General features: G+C 40.7%; 1 protein-coding gene across 1 annotated transcript; it reads right to left on the reverse strand.

Moving 5' to 3' along the window:
• Positions 1 to 12,079: 12,079 nt before the first annotated feature.
• Positions 12,080 to 21,509, reverse strand: LOC124258207 (ankyrin repeat and KH domain-containing protein mask-like). Its single transcript, XM_046692273.1, has 4 exons — positions 20,932 to 21,509; positions 13,731 to 13,802; positions 13,280 to 13,360; positions 12,080 to 12,796 (listed from the first exon to the last, which is right to left on the reverse strand). Exons 1-4 carry the CDS (start codon positions 21,467 to 21,469, stop codon positions 12,105 to 12,107), a joined length of 1,383 nt encoding a protein of 460 aa, XP_046548229.1. The 5' UTR covers positions 21,470 to 21,509; the 3' UTR covers positions 12,080 to 12,104.
• Positions 21,510 to 22,376: the final 867 nt, after the last annotated feature.

Raw genomic sequence — 22,376 nt, forward strand, 5'->3', positions numbered from 1 at the left:
CGGCATCCAGAGGGTTAATATCATCAACACTATTATAACCGCATCCAGGGGGTTAATATCATCAACACTGTTTGAACGGTATCCAAGGGGTTAATATCATCAACACTATTTGAACGGCATTCAGGGGGTTAAGATCATTCAAAATTTGAACGTCATCCAGAGAGTTAAATCATCAAGACTATTTGAACGGCACCCAGAGGGTTAATATCATCAGCATTATGTGAACGGCATCCAGGGGGCTAATATCATAAACACTATTTGAACGGCATCCAGGGGTTAATATCATTAACACTATTTGAACGGCATCCAGGGGTTAATATCATCAACACTATTTGAACGTCATCCAGGGGCTAATATCATTCAAACTATTTGAACGACATCCAGAGGGTTAATATCATCAACGCTATTTGAACTGCATGCAGGGGGTTAATATCATCAACACTATTTCAACCGCATCCAGGAGGTTAATATCATCAACACTATTTGAACGGAATCCATGGGGTTAATATCATCAACACTATTTGAACGTCATCCAGGGGCTAATATCATTCAAACTATTTGAACGACATCCAGGGGGTTAATATCATCAACACTATTTGAACAGCATTCAGGGGGCTAATATCATCAACGCTATTTGAACTGCATGCAGGGGGTTAATATCATCAACACTATTTGAATGGCTTCCATGGGGTTAATATCATTCACACTATTTGAATGGCATCCATGGGGTTAATATCAAAAACACTATTTGAACGACATCCAGGGGGTTAATATCATCAACACTATTTGAACGGTATCCAGTGGGTTAATATCATGAACACTATTAGAACGGCATCCAGGGGGTTAAGATCATTCAAAATTTTAAACGTCATCCAGGGAGTTAAATCATCAAGGCTATTTGAACGGCACCCAGAGGGTTAATATCATCAGCATTATGTGAACGGCATCCAGGGGGCTAATATCATCAACACTATTTGAACGGCATCCAGGGGGTTAATATCATCAACACTATTATAACCGCATCCTGGGGGTTAATATCATCAACACTATTTGAACGGCATCCAAGGGGTTAATATCATCAACACTATTTGAACGGCATCCAGGGGGTTAATATCATTAACACTTTTTGAACGGCATCCAGGGGATAATATCATTAACACTATTTGAACGGCATCCATCGGGTTAATATCATCAACACTATTTGAATGTCATCCAGCGGGTTAAGATCATTCAAAATTTGAACGTCATCCAGTGAGTTACAATCATCAACACTATTTGAACGGCATCCATGGGGTTAATATCATCAACACTATTTGAATGTCATCCAGCGGGTTAAGATCATTCAAAATTTGAACGGCATCCAGGGGGTTAAAATCATCAATACTATTTGAACGGCATCCAGGGGGTTAATATCATCAAGACTACTTGGACGGCATCCAGTGGGTTAATATGATCAACACTATTTGAACGGCATCCAGTGGGTTAATATCATCAACACTATTTGAACGGCATCCAGTGGGTTAATATCATCAACACTATTTGAACGGCACCCATGGGGTTAATATCACCAACACTATTTGAACGGCATCCAGGGGGTTAATATCATCAACACAATTTCAACAGCATCCAGGGGGTTAATGTCATGAACACAATTTCAACAGCATCCAGGGGGATAATGTCATGAACACTATTAGCATGGTATCCAGGTTGTTAATATGATCAATACTATTTGAACGGCATCCATGGGGTTAATATCATCAACACTATTTGAACGGCATCCAGGGGGTTAATATCATCAACACTATTTGAACGGCATCCAGGGGTTAATATCATCAACACTATTTGAACGGCATCCATGGGGTTAATATCATCAACACTATTTCAACGGCATCAAGGGGGTTAATATCATCAACACACTTTCAACCGCATCCAGGGGTTAATGTCATGAACACTATTTGCATGGTATCCAGGGTGTTAATATGATCAATACTATTTGAACGGCATCCAGGGGGTTAATATCATCAACACTATTTGAACGGCATCCAGGGGTTAATATCATCAACACTATTTGAACGGCATCCAGGGGGTTAATATCATCAACACTATTTGAACCGCATCCAGGGGGTTAATATCATCAACACAATTTCAACACACATCCAGGGGTTAATATCATGAACACTATTTGCATGGTATCCAGGGGGTTAATATCATCAAGACTGTTTGAACGGCATCCAGTGTGTCAATATGATCAATACTATTTGAACGGCATCCAGGGGGTTAATATCATCAACACTATTTGAACGGCATCCAGGGGGTTATTATCATAAGCACTGTTTGAACGGCATCCAGTGTGTCAATATGATCAATTCTATTTGAACCGCATCCATGGGGTTAATATCATCAACACTATTTGAACGGTATCCAGGGGGATAATATCATCAACACTATTTGAATGGCATCCTCGGGTTAATATCTCCAACACTATTTGAACGGGAACCAGGGGGATAATATCATTCACACTATTTGAATAGCATCCAGGCGGGTAATATCACGATCACTATTTGAACGGCATCCAGGGGGTTGATATCATCAACACTATTTGAACGACCTCCAGGGGGTTAATATCATCAACACTATTTGAACGGCATCCAGTGGGTTAACATCATCAACACTATTTGAACGGCATCCATGGGGTTAATATCACCAACACTATTTGAACGGCATTCAGGGGGTTAATATCATCAACACAATTTCAACCGCATCCAGGGGGTTAATATCATCAACACAATTTCAACCGCATCCAGGGAGTTAATGTCTTGAACACTATTTGCATGGTATCCAGTGTGTCAATATGATCAATACTATTTGAACCGCATCCAGGGGGTTAATATCATGAACACTATTTGAACGGAATCCAGGGGGATAATATCATCAACACTATTTGAATGGCATCCTCAGGTTAATATCGCGAACACTATTTGAACCGCTTCCAGGGGGTTAATATCATGGACACTATTTGAACTCGATCCAGAGGGTTAACATCATCAACACTATTTGAACGGCATCCATGGGGTTAATATGATCAACACTATTTGAACGTCATCCTGGGAGTTAAAATCATAAACACTATTTGAACGGCATCCAGGGGGTTAAAATCATCAACACTATTTCAACGGCATCCATGGGGTTAATATCACCAACACTATTTTAACCGCATCAAGGGGGTTAACATCATCAACACAATTTGAACCGGATCCAGGGGGTTAATGTCATGAAGACTATTTGTATGTTATCCAGGGTGTTAATATGATAAATACTATTTGAACCGCATCCATGGGGCTAATATCATCAACACTATCTGAACGGCATCCGTGGGTTAATATCATGAACACTTTTAAAACGGCATCCAGGGGGCTAATATCATTAACACTATTTGAACGGCATCCAGGGGGTTAATATCATCAACACTATTTGAACGGCATCCATGGGGTTAATATCATCAACACTATTTGAACGTCATCCAGGGGGTTAATATCATCAACATTATTTGAACGGCATCCAGGGGGTTAAGATCATCAACACTATTTGAACGGCATCCAGAGGGTTAATATCATCAACACTATTATAACCGCATCCAGGGGGTTAATATCATCAACACTATTTGAACGGTATCCAAGGGGTTAATATCATCAACACTATTTGAACGGCATTCAGGGGTTAATATCATCAACACTATTTTAACGGCATCCAGGGGGTTAAGATCATTCAAAATTTGAACGTCATCCAGAGAGTTAAAATCATCAACACTATTTGAAGGGCATCCAGGGAATAATATCATCAGCACTATGTGAACGGCATCCAGGGGTTAATATCATCAACGCTATTTTAACGTCATCCAGTGGGTTAATATCATCAACACTATTTGAACGGCATCCAGGGGTTAATATCGCCAACACTATTTGAACGGCAACCAGGGGGGTAATATCATTCACACTATTTGAATGGGATCCAGGCGGGGAATATCACGAACAGTATTTGAACGGCATCCAGGGGGTTAATATCATCGACACTATTTGAACGACATCCAGGGGTTAATATCATCAACACTATCTGAACGTCATCCAGGGGGTTAATATCATCAACACTATTTGAACGGCATCCAGGGGGTTAATATCATCAAGACTATTTGAACGGCATCCAGGGGGTTAATATCATCAACACTATTTGAACGGGATCCAGGGTTTAATATCATCAACACTATTTGAACGGCATCCAGGGGGTTAATATCATGAACGCTATTTTAACGGCATCCAGTGGGTTAATATCATCAACACTATTTGAACGGCATCCAGGGGGTTAATATCACCAACACTATTTGAACGGCACCCAGGGGTTAATATCATCAACACTATTTCAATCGCATCCAGGAGGTTAATGTCATGAACACTATTTGCATGGTATCCAGGGTGTTAATATGATCAACGCTATTTGAACCGCATCCACTGGGTTAATATCATGAACACTATTTGAATAGCATCCAGTGGATTAATATAATGAAAATTGTTTGAAGGGCATATTCGGCTTAATATCATCAACACTATTTGAACGTCATCGAGGGGGTTAATATCATCAGGAATATTTGAACGGTCTCCAGGGGGTTAATATCATCAACACTATTTGAACGGCATCCATGGGGTTAATATCACCAACACTACTTAAGCAGCATTCAGAGGGTTAATATCATGAACAGTATTAGAACAGCATCCATGGGGTTAATATCATCAACACTATTTCAACCGGATCCAGGGGGTTAATAACATGAAGACTGTTTGAATGGTATCCATGGGGTTAATATCATCAACACTATTTGAACGGCATCCAGGGGGTTAATATCGTCAACACTATTTCAACGGCATCCAGGGGGTTAATATCATCAACACTATTTCAATCACATCCAGGAGGTTAATGTCATGAACACTATTTGCATGGTATCCAGGGTGTTAATATGATCAACGCTATTTGAACCGCATCCAGGGGGTTAATATCATGAACACTATTTGAACGGAATCCAGCGGGTTAATATCATCAACACTATTTGAACGGCATTCAGTGGGTTAATACCATAACACTATTAGAACGGTATCCATTGGGCTAATATCATCAACATTATTTCAATGGCATCCTCGGGTTAATATCACCAACACTATTTGAACGGCATCCAGGGTGTTAATATCATCAGCACTATTTGAACGGGATCAAGGGGGTAATATCACCTACACTATTTAAACGACATCCAGGTGGTTAATATCATCAACTCTATTCCAACCTCATCCGGGGGGTTAATGTCATGAACACTATTTGCATGATATCCAGGCGGTTAATATGATCATCACTATTTGAACCGCATCCAGGGGGTTAATATCATAAACACTATTTGAATGGCATCCACGGGTTAATATCGCCAACACTATTTGAACGGCAACCAGGGGGTAATATCATTCACACTATTTGAATGGGATCCAGGCGGGGAATATCACGAACAGTATTTGAACGGCATCCAGGGGGTTAATATCATTGACACTATTTGAACGGCATCCAGGGGGTTAATATCATCAACACTATCTGAACGTCATTCAGCGGGTTAATATCATAACACTATTTGAACGATATGCATTTGGCTAATATCATCAACGCTATTTGAACGGCATCCAGTGAGTTCATATCATCAAAACTATTTGAACGGCATCCAGCGTTTTAATATCATCAACACCATTTAAACTGAATGCAGGGGGTTAATATCATCAACACTATTTGAACGGAATCCAGGTCATGTCCAGGTGAATCCAGGTGGTTAATATCATAAACACTATTTGAAAGGCATCCTCGTGTTAATATCGCCAACCCTATTTGAACGGCATCCAGGGAGGTAATATCATGAACACTTTTTGAATTACATCCAGGGGATAATATCATCAACACTATTTGAACGACATCCAGGGGGGTAATATCATTAACACTATTTGAACGGTATAGAATGGTTTCATATCATCAACTCAATTTGAACGGCATCCATGGTGTTAATATCAAGATTCACCAACACCATTTGAACGGTATCCAGTTGGTTAATATCATCAACACTATTTGAACGGTATTCAGGGGGTTAATATCAACACTATTTGAACCGGAGCCATAGGGTTAATATCACCAACACTACTTGAACTGCATCGAGGGTGTTAATATCATCAACACTGTTTGAACGGTATCCAGGGTGTTAACATCAACACTATTTCAAGGACATTCGTGGGGTTAATATCGTGAACACTGTTTAAACGGTATCCATGGGTAAATATCATCAACACTATTTAAACGGTATCCAGGCTGTTAATATCATGAACACTATTTGAATGGCATCCAGTGGATTAATATAATGAAAATTGTTTGAAGGGCATATTCGGCTTAATATCATGAACACTATTTGAACTGCATCAAGGGGGTTAATATGATGAAAATTGTTTGAAGGGCATATTCGGCTTAATATCATCAACACTATTTGAACGTCATCGAGGGGGTTAATATCATCAGGAATATTTGAATGGTCTCCAGGGGGTTAATATCATCAACACTATTTGAACGGCATCCATCGGGTTAATATCACCAACACTACTTAAGCAGCATTCAGAGGTTAATATCACCAACACTGTAATATCATCAACACTATTTGAACGGCATCCAGAGTGTTAATATCATCAACACTATTTGAACGGAATCCAGGAGTTAATATCATCAACACTATTTGAACGGTATTCAGGGTGTTAATATCAACACTATTTGAAGGGCATTCATCACGGGGAGGGTCAATATCATGAACACTATTTCAACGGCATCCAGGGGTTAATATCATCAACACTATTAGAACAGGATCCAGGGGGTTAATATCATCAGCACTATTTGAACGGCAACCAGGGGGTTAATATCATCAACACTATTTCAACCGGATCCAGGGGGTTAATAAGATGAAGACTGTTTGAATGGTATCAATGGGGTTAATATCGGCAACACTATTTGAACGGCATCCAGGGGGTTAATATCGTCAGCACTATTTGAACGGAATCCAGGGGGTTAATATCATCAACACTATTTCAATCACATCCAGGAGGTTCATGTCATGAACACTATTTGCATGGTATCCAGGGTGTTAATATGATCTACGCTATTTGAACAGCATCTGGGGGGTTAATATCATGAAAACTATTTGAACGCAATCCAGGGGGTTCATATCATCTACACTATTTGAATGGAATCCTCGTGTTAATATCGCCAACACTATTTGAACGGCAACAAGGGAGGTAATATCATTCACACTATTTGAATGGCATCCAGAGGGTTAATATCAACAACAGTCTTTGAACGGACCCGGGGGATTGATATGATCAGCACTACTTGAACGGCATCCAGGGTGTAAATATAATCAACACCACTTGACCAGCATCCAGGGGTTGAATATCATCAACACTATTTGAAGGGTATCCAGGGGTCAATATCATCAACACTACTTGAACGGCATCCAGGGTGTTAATATCATCAACACTATTTGAACGGTATCCAGGAGGTTGATATCAACACTATTTGAACGACATCCAGAGGTTTAATATCATCAACACTATTTGAACGGCATCCAGGTAGTTAATATCATCAACATTATTTGAACGTCATCCAGGGTGTTAATATCATCAGCACTATTTGAACTGCATCCAGGATGTTAATATTATCAACACTATTTGAACGTCATGCAGAGTGTTAATATCATAAACCATTTTTGAACGGTATCTTATGGGTTAATATCATGAACACTATTTGAAATGTATCCAGTGGATTAAATATCAACTCCACTATTTGAACGGTATGGAGGGGTTTAATATCAACACTATTTGAAGGGTATTCAGGTGGTTAATATCATCAAAACAACTTGAATGGTATCTAAGGTGTTAATATCATCAAAACAACTTGAATGGTATCTAAGGTGTTAATATCATCAAAACTATTTGAACGGTATCCAGGGGCTTAATATCATGAACACTATTTGAACGGAATCGAGCGGGTTAAAATCATCAACACTATTTGAACGGAATCTGGGGAGTTAATATCATCAACACTATTTGAAATGCATCCAGGGGGTTAATATCATCAAGATTATTTGAACGGCATCCAGGGTGTTGATATGATCAACATTATTTGAACTGCATCAAGGGGGTTAATATTATGAACACTATTTGAACGGCATCCAGGGTGTTAATATCATGAACACTATTTGAACGGGATCCAGAGGTTAATATCATGAACACTATTTGAAGTGCATCCAGGGGGTTAATATCATGAGCACTATTTAAAGGGTATCCAGTGGTTAATATCATCAACACTATTTGAACGGCATCCAGGGGGTTAACATGATCAACACTATTTGAATGGTCTCCAGGGTGTTAATATCATCAACACTATTTGAACGGCTTCCAGGGGGTTAATATCATGAACACTCTTGAACGGCATCCAGGGTGTTAATATCATCAACACTATTTGAACGGCATCCAGGGGGTTAATATCATCAACACTACTTGAGGAGCATCCAGGGAGTGAATATCACCAACACTATTTGAACGGCATCCAGTGGGTTAATATCATCATCAATATTTGAACGGTATCCAAGGGGTTAATATCATCAACACTATTTGAACGGAATCGAGTGGGTTAAAATCATCAAGACTATTTGAACGGCATCCATGGGGTTAATATCATCATCATTTTTTGAAAGGCATGGATGGGGATAATATCATCAACACTATCTGAACGGTATCCAGGTGATTAATATCAAGAAGACTACTTGTACGGCATCCAGGGTGTTAATATCTTCAACACTATTTGAACGGTATCCAGGGGGTTAATATCAACACTATTTAAAGAGCATCCGGGGGGTTAATATCATGAACACTATTTGAACGGTATCCAGGGTGTGAATATCTACACTATTTGAACAGCATCCAGTGGGTTAATAACATCATCACTATTTAAACGGTATCCAGGGTGTTAATATCATCAACAGTATTTGAACGGAATCGAGTGGGTTAAAATCATCAACACTATTTGAACGGCATCCATGGGGTTAATATCATCAACACTATTTGAACGGCATGCAGCGGGATAATATCATCAACACTATCTGAACGGTATCGAGGGGATTAATATCATCAAAACTACTTGAACGGCATCCAGGGTGTTAATATCATCAACACTATTTGAACGGCATCCCCGTGGGTTAATATCATCATCATTATTTGAAGGGCATGGATGGGGATAATATCATCAACACTATGTGAACGGTATCCAGGTGATTAATATCAGGAAGACTACTTGTACGGCATCCAGGGTGTTAATATCATCAACACTATTTGAACGGTATCCAGAGGGTTAATATCAACACTATATGAACAGCATCCGGGGGGTTAATATCATGAACACTATTTGAACGGTATCCTTGGTGTTAATATTATTAACACTATTTGAACGGAATCGAGTGGGTTAAAATCATCAACACTACTTGAACGTCATCCAGGGTGTTAATATCAACACTATTTGAACTGCATTCAGTGTGTTAATATCATCAAGAGTGTTTGAACGGTATCCAGGGGGTTAATGTCATCAACACTATTTGAATGGCATCCAGGGTGTTAATATCATCAACACTATTTGAACAATATCCGGGAGGTTAATATGAACGCTATTTGAACGGCATCCATGGGGTTTATATCTTCAAAACATTTTGATCGGCATCCAAAGGGTGAATATCATCAACACTATTTGAACGGCATCCAGGGGGTTAATATCATCAACACCATTTGAACGGCATCCAGGGGGTTAATATAATTAACTCTATTTGAACGGTATCCAGGGGGTTAATATCATCAGCACTACTTGAACGGCATCTAGGGGGTTAATATCTTCAACACTACTTGAACGGTATCCAGGGTGTTAATATAATCAACACTATTTGAATGGCATCCAGGGTGTTCATATCAACACTACTTGAACGGTATCCAGGGGGTTAATATCATCAACACTATTTGAACGGCATCTAGGGGATTAATATCATCAACACTATCTGAACGGGATCCAAGGTGTTAAAATCATCAACACTATTTGTACGCCATCCAGGGGGTTAATGTCATCAACACTATTTGAACGGCATCCAGTGTGTTAATATCATCAACACTATTTGAACAATATCCGGGATGTTAATATGAACGCTATTTGAACGGCATCCATGGGGTTAATATCTTCAAAACATTTTGAACGGCATCAAGAGGGTTAATATCATCAACACTATTTGAACGGCATCCAGGGGGTTAATATCATCAACACTATCTGAACGGCATCCAGGGGGTTAATATCATCAACACTATTTGAACGGCATCCAGAGTGTTCATATGAACACTACTTGAACGGCATCCAGGGGGTTAATATCATCAACACTATTTGAACGGCATCTAGGGGGTTAATATCATCAACACTATCTGAACGGCATCCAGGGGGTTAATATCATCAACACTATTTGAACAGCATCCAGGGTGTTCATATGAACACTACTTGAACGGCATCCAGGGGGTTAATATCATCAACACTATTTGAACGGCATCTAGGGGGTTAATATCATCAACACTATCTGAACGGCATCCAAGGTGTTAATATCATCAACACTATTTGAACGGCATACAGTGGGTTAATATCAGGGTTAAGACCATCAGTCATTTGGTATTTAAATATGTGAAGAATTCAGGGATGTGTGTGCTGCAGCTGAGTGTTAAACATGTGCGAGGTAATTGCCGTTTCATGAAGACCTTACGTGAAATGGGATTTTGTAAACACTGTCAAATAGGGGCGGTGGGGTAGCCCAGTGGTTGAAGCGTTCGCTCGTCACGCCGAAGACCCGGGTTTGATTCCCTACATGGGTACAATGTGTGAAGCCAATTTCTGGTGTTCCCCGTCGTGATATTGCTGGAATATTGCTAAAAGCGGCGTACAACTAAGCTAAGTCACTGACTCACCCTTTCACTATCAAATATAGGTAATCCCAAGGTTATAGGCGAGGTTCCAGCACAGTCATTGGCGACTTGACAAAAAACACATCCCACTGATCCCTTATTGGCTATTTTTCAAATTCAGTTCAACGGGTAAATACCTGATATTTACATTTACAGCATACAGTAAACGATGCCGCGAAAAGCGAAATCGTCATGTGTCAAAAATGGCCAGATTTACGATGTACATAATTCTTACTGGTCATTTCAGTAATTGTTGTTTACCTAAAAAACAGTATGTTAGATCAAGAAACAGTGAACTGGGGGAGATATTTTTCCTTCTGGCATCCAGGGATATGTAAAGCTGAGATGATTTTGGTGATGATTGTTTTCAGTTTGATTTTGTATAGCGAGTGTTTAGTCAATGTAGAATGGGTACATTTCCCTGGGGCACCAACAGGGTTAAATCTGTCCTATCTGGCTGAAAAGGCGGCCGGGCACCTCAGTGTATATCTGTGACGTCCCAGCAGTGTGACGTCACTGTCAGTGTAGAAATGGCGCCACGTCAACAGGGTGAACCTCGGCTCAGTCTGAGGTCACAGAGTGCAGGCGACATGTAAACAAACAGTTTGTTGTTGTCGGTTTCACAATTTGCGATATCCCCAGAACAAAATTAACACAGAATAATGTTAAGACGGGCGACGTTTACGTACAGTCACACACCGTTTATATTTACACTCACTTCACAATTTTCTTACCTGATCCTACGAGGCTCCAAACACAACAAATGACAAAATGTCTGAAAATACATTCAACAGATTTTATTTATATTCAGGAAGAAAAAATTGTGAACAAGACTGAACAGCGCACACCCCGTCAGTGTCAGCAACGACATGTGCCCCGTCTCTGTCCACACCGACACCAACTTCAGTGTCCACCACGTGACTCCAGGAACTCCACCACTTTCGCTGATGTCCCCAGACTCTCGCCCTGTCGGCGCTGTTTCCCGTCGTTGTTCCTGGCGTTGTCCACCACCGTTCATGGACACGCGATCAGCTTCATGGTCTCCAGGTCTCCACCATCACAGGCCCAGTGAAGGATGTTGTTACCGAACCCGTCCACCAGCGACACATTAGCCCTTCTACACACCAGAAACTCCACCACATCGCTGTGTCCATTATATGCTGCCACCATAACCGGTGTCGTGCTGTACTCTCCTCTACTGTTGATGTCCACCACGTTCATGGACACGATCAGCTTCACTGTCTCCAGGTCTCCACCATAACAGGTCGAGTGAAGGACGTTGTTACCGTCCCTGTCCACCAACGACACATTAACCCCTCTTCCCACCAGGAACTCCACCACATCACTGTGTCCCCTCCGTGCTGCCGCCATCACCGGTGTCCTGCTCCTCCATCCTCTACTGTTGATGTCCACCACGTTCATGGACACGATCAGCTTCACGATCTCCAGGTCTCCACCATCACAGGCCGAGTGAAGGACGTTGTTACCGTCCCTGTCCACCAGTGACACATCAGCCCCTCTACCCACCAGGAACTCCACCACATCGCTGTGTCCCCTCCATGCTGCCACCATCACCGGTGTCAGGCTGTTCCATCCTCTCGTGTTGATTTCCACGGGACCCGCTGACAGTATCCGCTTCACTGTCTCCAGGTCACCGGCCTTGCTGGCGGAGTAGAGGCGGCGGTCTGCTGCTGGTGATGGAGTCGCTGCAACACAAAGTAAACATCAGACATCTGTGTCCCACATCTACAATGTTTTCATCATGTTGATAGGTGACTCGGACATTGCTACATCGTTTAAACAATTCCATAATGGCTGACAACAATACAACATGGCGGGAATGTCAACTTGTGGTTGCTGGGATAAACGATGGTGTGTTTAATACAGAACTTTCTGTTAGAACCAGAAGTTGTAGCAATATTTTGTGTTCGGCCGGAGAGTGTTGATGTTTGTTGAACTTTACAAGTGGATAATGACAGTACAACTGTTGTTTGGTATTAAGGGTAATAAGATATAACGTTGGTTTATGTCACAGTGTTTTGGTTGGTGTTTGACGCCACACTCAGCAGTATTCCAGCTGTCTGATGGCGACCTCAGCATAATTATCTGGTCCATGGAATCCTGTGACCGACAACATGAACGTCGATCGACACCACTATTCTTCGTGTCTGCTGGGTTTTCCGACCTACCGTGGGAGTCTTGTGTCGTCACTGGCGATGGTGGAACCGTCTTGCTCGGTGTCAGATCATCACTCACGTCGGTGGTCGAGGCTGAAACAGGGAATATGTTGTTCAGAAAACTATACATAGCACACAAACATTTCTACTGCTGGCTCAGTTTTTGCCTTTCCACATAATGTTTTAGCCTTTCAGTATTATGTATAATTAAATTCTAAATACATATCTTATGAAAGAAGTATTAAATATATATCGTTCAATTTGACTGAGATAATTCTCCATCGAGACCGCATGTCTATGCTTGTCCCTAAATTATTTTTAACAGTTTGAAATCATTCCTTAAGTGGCAGTTTGAAATCCTGTGACCTCAAGTCAGAATCTCCACGGGTATATATACTCCACTCTGTTAAATGGACGGAGAATTAAGGACTGACGTCCCTGTCTGCTGGGTTTTCCCACCTACCCTGTAGATCAGAGTCTTGTGTCGTCACTGGCGCTGGTGGAACCGTGTTGTTCTGGGTCGGGCCAGTCGAGGCTGAAACAGGGAATATTATATTCAGAAAACTATACATGGCACATAAGCATTGTTATTACTACAGGCCCCTTAATAACCTTGCCAAGTTTACTTTCTTTGCTCTGAAAATGAGGAGCAAGCAATTGTCCATTACATAACCTACATATTTTATAGTCACATGTATATTGTACTAGATTTAACTTGCAGAACTTAAACATTGCTACTCGCACTGGTGGCGCGACATCAACATCTTTGTCAAACTATAATTGTAAAATGGGCCTGTGGCCTGATTTACCGAAATAAACTACTACTACTACTGGCCTCAGTTTTCGCTTTCCACAATGTTTTGCCTTTCAATATTATGTGTGGATAAATTCCAAATACATCTATTACAGCAGAAGTATTAAATATATATGGTTTGCTTTGATTGAGATACCTGTTCATCAAGACCCCGTGTCTCTGCAGGAGAGAAAAAGAACATTTCCTACATATATTTTAACAGTTTGATTCAGTAAGTGTAATAAGTTTTGCACTGACTGTGTCCCAGCAGCTGAGATGCTCCTCTTTGTTGAAATGTAGTAACTGAATAGATTGGTATGCTGTTTTGAAATATAGACATGAACAGTGTAACTAAAGGATCTGTTTGCCCTCAGGGTTAGGTTAGGGTTAGGCTAGTGTCAAGCAAATTCTACGGGTACTTTTAGTATAAACATATTTACATTATTACACTGAAAGAAAACAACAGATAAACAAACAAAAACATCTGCATTTATATCTAACTATAATTCCTCATTCTGGAATGACCACCTTTTTTTAGTTTGAATTCATTAACCGTAACTGGAATTTCAAAAATGCCTTTCCTTGATGTCCCCACCCTAGCTGTTTATTTTTGTACATGGTATTTTAGGCAATTCCATAAATTCTAATGTGAAGCAGATTTAAAGTTTAGTGTTCAATGGAGGGTACACTCTCTAATCACAGTGGGCACAAACTTGAAACTAAACAAAATTTGAATCGTTGTCGACAAAAAGTCACACATATCTGAAGAAAGAAATATTCATAAATACAATTTAAGCATCACATATTGATACAAAATACATGAAATAGATGCTACATAGTGAAAGAACAGCAAACGACACGAACCACTGATAATGCGGTTTCGCCTTTTGACTTCCTGTTTGTGCAACACAGTTTAAATTTAGTCACAAAGTGTCAGGCAAACTTTGTCCAGCGCGCAGAAAATGTCAGCATAGCGAACGATGGCGGCAGTGCAATTCTCATACAACTACTGACTGAGGCGGAAACTGCAGCTGACAACAGCCGTACTTGTCGATGGAAGCAATGTGCTTTGATAAACAACAAGGGTACAAACACGTGAAAGTGTGTGGTGGTCAAGATAGACATGTCGCTGTTCGAGTGATTAACATTCTCCGTATGTTTCAATATTAGAAATAACGAGAATAAAGCGTACTTGCCCTTCCATAATTTATTGCTTTTTTAAAAAATGTTGCAGAAATGCATGTGTTCCACATTTAAGGTTTCATTGTTAAAGAAGCAACTCTACAGGTCTTCATTGTAAACCGATTTTAACTGATACGTTTCACCGTGTGCTATATAGCGGGTTGTATTTCAATGCAATGCAACTATTCATTGACGCAGAATAAAAAGAAATGAAATGCAGTGTAAATTAAATATTTGACTGGAAAGATTTAAAACATTCTCATAAAGTCTTCCGTGACAGAGGTAAACGCAATCAGGTCAAAGCATAACGCTAAGAAAGAGCACATCATTTGATCAAATATAACAAGTCTATCAGGTGAAACGCTGCGTTGTTATGTTTACCCAGACCTTCCATCGTCCCCGCAGGTGACAGGCTAAATACAGGTCAGGTGTAAACATTGTGTGAAGCAAGCACTTGGTTCCTACAACATTCATACAGCTTTACAGTAGACGTACAATGTACATTTACACTATTTCATCAAATTTCCTAAATCAGCTAAAAAGTAGAAACTGAGAACTTACCCACCAATAACATCCTAACACGAGCGACTCATCTCACTGCTAGCTATGAAATGCCTTGACTGGCGACACCGCGACCGCAAAGCTGCCAGCTATGACGTCATTGTGACGTGTCAGGTTAGGAGCATGGCAACGTTTGGTGCTCGACTGCTTGGACAGATTAACAACTTTGTATGGAAATATTTGTAATCGTTCCATGTTAGCCCTGCAGTTTTATCAGATCAAAGCAGCATAGTAGAACACATTTCGTGTTACCTGTGGCATGACATGGGCGACAATTGTATTATAAGCATATCGGATGCTTCCCTGGAAAGATTTCCTTCCGTTCCCCCAACCCTAAACCTAACCCTAACCTAAGTTATGGACTTTTAGTCGTTTTGTGATTTCTATAGTAATTGTTGAGTTAGGTTTTGTTAATAATTTTAGCATATATTAATTAATAAATATTATTCGGGATGGGGAAAGGGAGGAACTGTTACCGCCTCCTTAAATTGTAGTAATTCACCGATTGTTTGTATCACAAAACTCCCGATATTTGTTTAAAAATATATATATGCCCCTTTGAAAACACGTCATATGTAGATATCATTCGACGTCAGATGCTTAGATGTAAATAGCTGCGATCATTCTGTGAACGTACTTACATTGAGGTTATAATGAAAGACAAACTGTGTTTTCTGAGCCTGTTGTGCTAAGTGTAGACAGGTATTCCCCAACTCAGTCTAGGTGTGAAATAGATACCGAGATATTTATGTTCAGATACAGTGTCCATAAGTCGTCCGCCTATTCAGAATACCATATGTGAGTATGGGAGACCATTGTATGTATCTGGAAAGTTGGGGGTCAATCAAGTCGGGTATTATAATTTGGGGCTATATAAGGACTGATTTGAAAGTTGGGAGATTGCAACCAATTGCGTGTGTGTGTCAGGTTGGCTGGTTTTCCTGGATATTCAACTGGTGTGAGCATTATAATATTATGTTATGTTGTAGTTAGAATATATGTGAATGAATTGTTTATACAGTCGAGCACCTTTGTGTTGAACAGTGATAACCCGATATCTCGGATGTGTCGACATAACATCTCGGTCCGGCAAAATGCTTCATATTTTATCATTATTCAAGCTCGTTTAACTTGATACGGATGACTCGATATTTCGAATATCTAGATATAATTTCATGGTCCAAACAAGCAAAATTACCCTTTTAACTCGATATTAATAAGAAACTCGGTATTCACCTACCTTTCATGAACAAGTATCCCTATGAACTGAGGTTGTTTCTACATGTTTACACACGGTGTGACATGAGTTGAGTTGAGTTGAGTTGGGCTTTACGTCACATCGGCATTATCCCAGCCATATAGTGACGAGAACAAGTCTGCATTAATATACATTGTAAGTACAAAGTGGTTTCGTTTCAAAGACATACATTCATTACGTTGTCATTTTCGAACAGAGAATGTCATAGCACTAGATTGAAAAGCAGGTACATTCGTTATTGACATTACACAGTTACATTTTATGATATAGATCGACTTCCCTAAGGTGGCGAAGTATCAGATGAGCGCTCACGCTGGAGAACAGATCTTTCAGATTGGTTGCGTGATAATGCGAGTCCCTTGTAGATGTAAAATCCACACAGTCAAGCAGAATATGCTTGACGGTGAGAGCCTCATCGCAGGAGAGACATATGGGGGGGTCCATCCCCATCTGTTTTTAGCAGATAGTCATGTGTGAACCGACTGTGGCCAATACGACATCGTCGTAAAATTACTTCATCACGTCTTGACTGGCAACCCAAGTAGGTATAACCGATTGTTGGCTTCAATTCATGGAGTTTGTTTCTTCCTACTTGAGTGTCCCACCTTTTTTGCATCAAGTCCCGAGTATAGCTTTTGATAGTGGGTTTGAAATCACTGTACGGGATTAGCAGTGGAGATAGGGGCTTTTCAAGAGCTGCTTTTGCTGCAGCATCGGCCTTGGTGTTACCTGCTATGCCGACGTGACCCGGCAACCAGCAGAGGATGATGTCATATTGGCTAGTAGAAAGGTCGTTGTACAGTTCTAATATGTCCAGGATGATTGGGTGACTTGAAGTCACGTTTAGATGTGCTTGAAGGAGGATAATGAATCTGTAAATACGATGAAGTATTTGGACTGATTTTGCTGTTGAATGTAGGTCAGAGCTGAGAAGATAGCTTTGGCTTCAGCGTTGAAAATGGAACTGTTGTCGGGATCCTAGACGAGACAGTCTTGGCTCCACGACTGTAGCGCTGGCAACTTGGCCATCGTCCTTGGATCCGTCTGTGAAGATGGATCTGTGAGTGTTATACTTCGAACGTAACTGATTGTATTCCTGTTGGAACACCAAGGGATTTGTTTCAGACTTTTTGAGTTTGGTGAGGGTAAAATCGACTTGTGGTTTCACCATTTGCCATGGTGGTGAGGACAGAAGTCGGTAAGGCGCAATGATGTTGAGATCAATTTTAGCTGCAGATATGTGTGGTTTGATCCTGATTCCAAGTGGTGGAACCAGGCTTGGCACTTTAGGAAATAAGTTTTCATAGAGCGGGTTGAAAACACAATTGTATGCTGGATTGGACTCATTTGAACGTAATTTAGTGATATACTGCAGTGAGAGTTTAATGCGGTGTTGTTCAAGGGAAGGTTCATTGGCCTCCGCATATAGCCTGTCTACCGGAGAGGTCCTAAAAGCTCCCAGGCAGAGCCTTAGTCCTTGGTGGTGGATAGAGTCTAATTTTTCTAAATTGCTTTTGCAGGCTCCACCGTAGACAATGGAGCCATAATCTAGTTTACTGCGACTAATGATCTGTACAGGTGAAGGAGGGTGGTCTGATCCCCTCCCACTCTGTATTTGAAACTACTTTAGCAAGTCTAAAGCCTTCAGGCACTTTGTTTCAAATATTTTATGTGTGGTAAGAATGTCAGGTGGCGGTCGAATATGAGTCCAAGGAATTTGGCTCTTCTACTACTTTGATGGGAGTACCATCTAAAGTTAGGTCTGGATCCTTGTGTGGTTTGTATTTACGACAAAAGTGAATACAATTCGTTTTGGATTTTGAAAACTTAAAACCATTTTCATTGGCCCATTTTTGGATTTTGTTAAGGCAGAGTTGTAGCTGCCTTTCTATTGCATGCATGTTCTTACCACGACATGAAATATTGAAGTCATCCACGAAAAGGGACCCATCATCGCAACTGTTCAGAACGTTAGTGAGGCTGTTAATTTTGATGCTAAAAAGTGTGACAGACAGGATGCTGCCTTGGGGGACGCCCTGATCTTGGTGGAAATAGTTAGACAGTGTGGAACCCACCCGAACTTGGAATTGTCTGTTATTTAGAAACCGAGATATGCGGTGCGGCATGAATCAAAGAGATGCAGTAGTGTAAACTAATTAGGGCAATTTGAGTTCAAGGTGTCCCTTTGTTTAATTGGGATTAATTAAGAAGGAATTAATTAAGGAAGTACTCACTGTTACGACTAAACACAACTGATAACGGATTATAGTTTCCAATCAAAAGATACTGAGATTTCAATGAGGGGATTGTGCAATCACGTGACTAGCATGTGATTGTTGAGTTGTTTCTAAATTGCGGACTGAGAAATACGGATTAGGAGTCAATGACAGCGACAGTGACATTGATAGTGACGAACCAGCCCCACCCTTGCCAACCCTCGTTGGCTTGCGTCCGAGTGGTTTAACGTTATAATAGTTCATGGCGAAAGTGTGCTTTATTACACTATACATGGTGGTAAAGCAAACTGTATTTCTTTTCTAAGATGCTAAATTTAATACTTTCTAAGAATAATTACGATTAATTTAAGGCAGAAAACAAACTATGGTGTCGGTGACCTAAATTAAGAATCCTCGCACAGGGCTAACTTAAATCCTCGCCACTGCTGTTCTATTGATGTGTCTGCCCCCCTACGTTAAGACGAACGTTACCAGAAAAACAACAAATGATAACAGTTTGATGACGGTTTACGTTCGGATTAAATATCTTCTCTGAATTATTTTAATTACATCTGTCATTAACGTAAACCATAAGGGCAATATGAATGTCGCATTTCTACTACCAACGTAAGTTTAGATCAGTACATCCAGATGAAGCTGAGTAGTCAAGCGACATTCCACGATGGCATTGTGGGAATGTAAACATTGCGAACGTTACCGTGTTGCTGAAAACTTGTAAGTCGTAAAACATAAACGTAATGTTTCCATCAGTGATGTTAGCTGCGTGAAGCAACTGCAAACCAAGAAAGGGGATGCAACAGAGTAGTTTACTGTAGGAGGCCGTACGAGGCGATGACAACTGACATGCATCGTGACGTCGCTTACATTGTGATGTAATGTAAAATGGTTCGATTACGAGGGGGCACACTAGAACGGCGCAGTGACAGGATAACGTCATTCAATTGTTACGTCATCAAAAAACTATACCTTCATTGTCTGATAATGTATTTTTTTCCGATTGTTCTAACCGCTAGGCATCTTATATAGTAATATAATAATCAGTCAGCAGATCACGTGTCGTGTATTGTGGTAGTGTTATGTGTTAAATGCCCTTCCAAGCCCCACGTTGTCCCCTTTTGACATACCCAATAAACTCTATGCAGGTCATGCACCATTGGCATGTCCTGTTAACCTTTTGTTCAGATGCCCATTTCAGTCTCCGCTCAGATACACAATAACCTATATGTACACATACCCAATAAAATATATGTCCAATCAACACTATCTTACATGACCAATAAACAATGTGCTTGAGCAAATAACCCAATATTGACATGTTATGTCAATCCTATGTTGACATGTCCTGTAATGACAGCCTGTGTGTTCACACATTTTATTGGTCAAGAAGCATTTGAAATAAGAGTAGTTTAACACTGTCATATTCGGAAATGAAAGGTCTCCACTAAAAATACAGAAAGTTTACCTCCAACATATTGTTTCAAAGCAGAAGACAAAACTTAGTACGTATGCAGTATGACTGTAAAAACATTGGCTAAATTCAAACGAAATAATCATGTTAATATTCTCATATCTTCCGGTTGGAATGTCAAGAGGGAACGTTAATTAAGCGACTAATCTTTACTAAATCTCTCACCTGCTGTAGTTCCAGGATACGTGGAGGTTCTGGCATCACGCAGGTCAGCTACTGTCTGGTTCACTTGCAGCTGTAATACACGGATGTTCTCTGTAAACTTTCTACGTATTTTTCCGAGACTTTTCCTGCATGTGTCGCTTTCCTGTTCAACACTTCTCAACCTTTGTGCCAGTGCCTTGATTTCTATCTTTGTGTATTGTAGTTTGGTTTTCAAACTTTGAACCTCCTCGAGAACATGCCCGTTGATCATGTTCCCGATGTAATCTTCATTCATGATGTCGGTAAAGGCTTGTTTGACGAGTGGCGTTATTAGGGCAGGGACGACAGTTCTGGTCAGTTCTTCTTTTAGTGACGAATCCAAATCTTTAAAGCGGTCAAAAGTTTTACGCTCAAGATTAACAACTGTACCTTTCCAAGCGATGATATCCATTTCCACCTCTCTCACCCGTTTAGCCAAGGTCCCACGCTTGCGAACAGCCTGCACGTCACTGGCAGCAGTCACCACAAGAATGAGGAATACCAGTGTTGATGGCTCCATTGTTCAATCAAACTGTACAGCACGCAGCTTGGTAGACGACTGCCTCGCCGCCGGGTAAACGGCTTTAATATAGCCCGACTCATGTGTTTGGTACAATGCCAGCTCGGGGAACCACACGCTACACCAGTAGTGTGCGCACACGTGGCGTGATAGCAACGGACATGGCGGATAACTACATGGGATGGATATGCAGTGCAATGTACCCAGCAAACACAATACTGCTCGGTGTATTGTCACTGTTAACGTAACGTCACATATATTGTAACACTTGTTATAGTTGGGATTACGCTCTCTCAGTGACGTACAGATTCTAGTACTTTTGTTGGATTGGTTCCACAGAAGGGTACACAGAGTATATCGACAATTTTCGGTAGTGAGAGTTGCGAAAATGTTCACTTATCAGAGGGGTGCACAAAGTCCGTGGTCTAGAGTACCAGTTGTCCGACTTCCATTTTTGTGGAAGCCGCGCTGGCTGAGTGGGTCAGACGGCTGACTTTGTGTACTGGCGATTAGGTGCCTGACTCTGAGACAAAATAGACATTGGTGCATGTTCCTGTAGTTGCACCCCAAATAAAAGACCTCCCACTTTTACTGTATAATAAATACCAGGTCCTTTATGTATTATTGTACAGGATATACATTCCATGTATTACATTACAGGGGGTTGTAGGGTAGCCAAATGGTTAAACCTTCTACTCTACTGTAAAGTATTTACATTCCATGCATTACACTACAGGGGGCTGTAGGGTAGCCTAATGGTTAACCTTCTACTCTACCGTACTGGATATACATTCCATGTATTACATTACAGGGGCTGTAGGGTAGCCTAATGGTTAAACCTTCTACTCTACTGTACAGGATATACATTACATGCATTACTTTATAGGGGGCGGTAGGAATATTTTTA

The sequence above is a fragment of the Haliotis rubra genome, unplaced genomic scaffold (genome assembly GCF_003918875.1).
Source record: "Haliotis rubra isolate DU_JTF1 unplaced genomic scaffold, ASM391887v1 Scf687, whole genome shotgun sequence".
In the NCBI taxonomy this organism is placed as follows: domain Eukaryota; kingdom Metazoa; phylum Mollusca; class Gastropoda; order Lepetellida; family Haliotidae; genus Haliotis; species Haliotis rubra.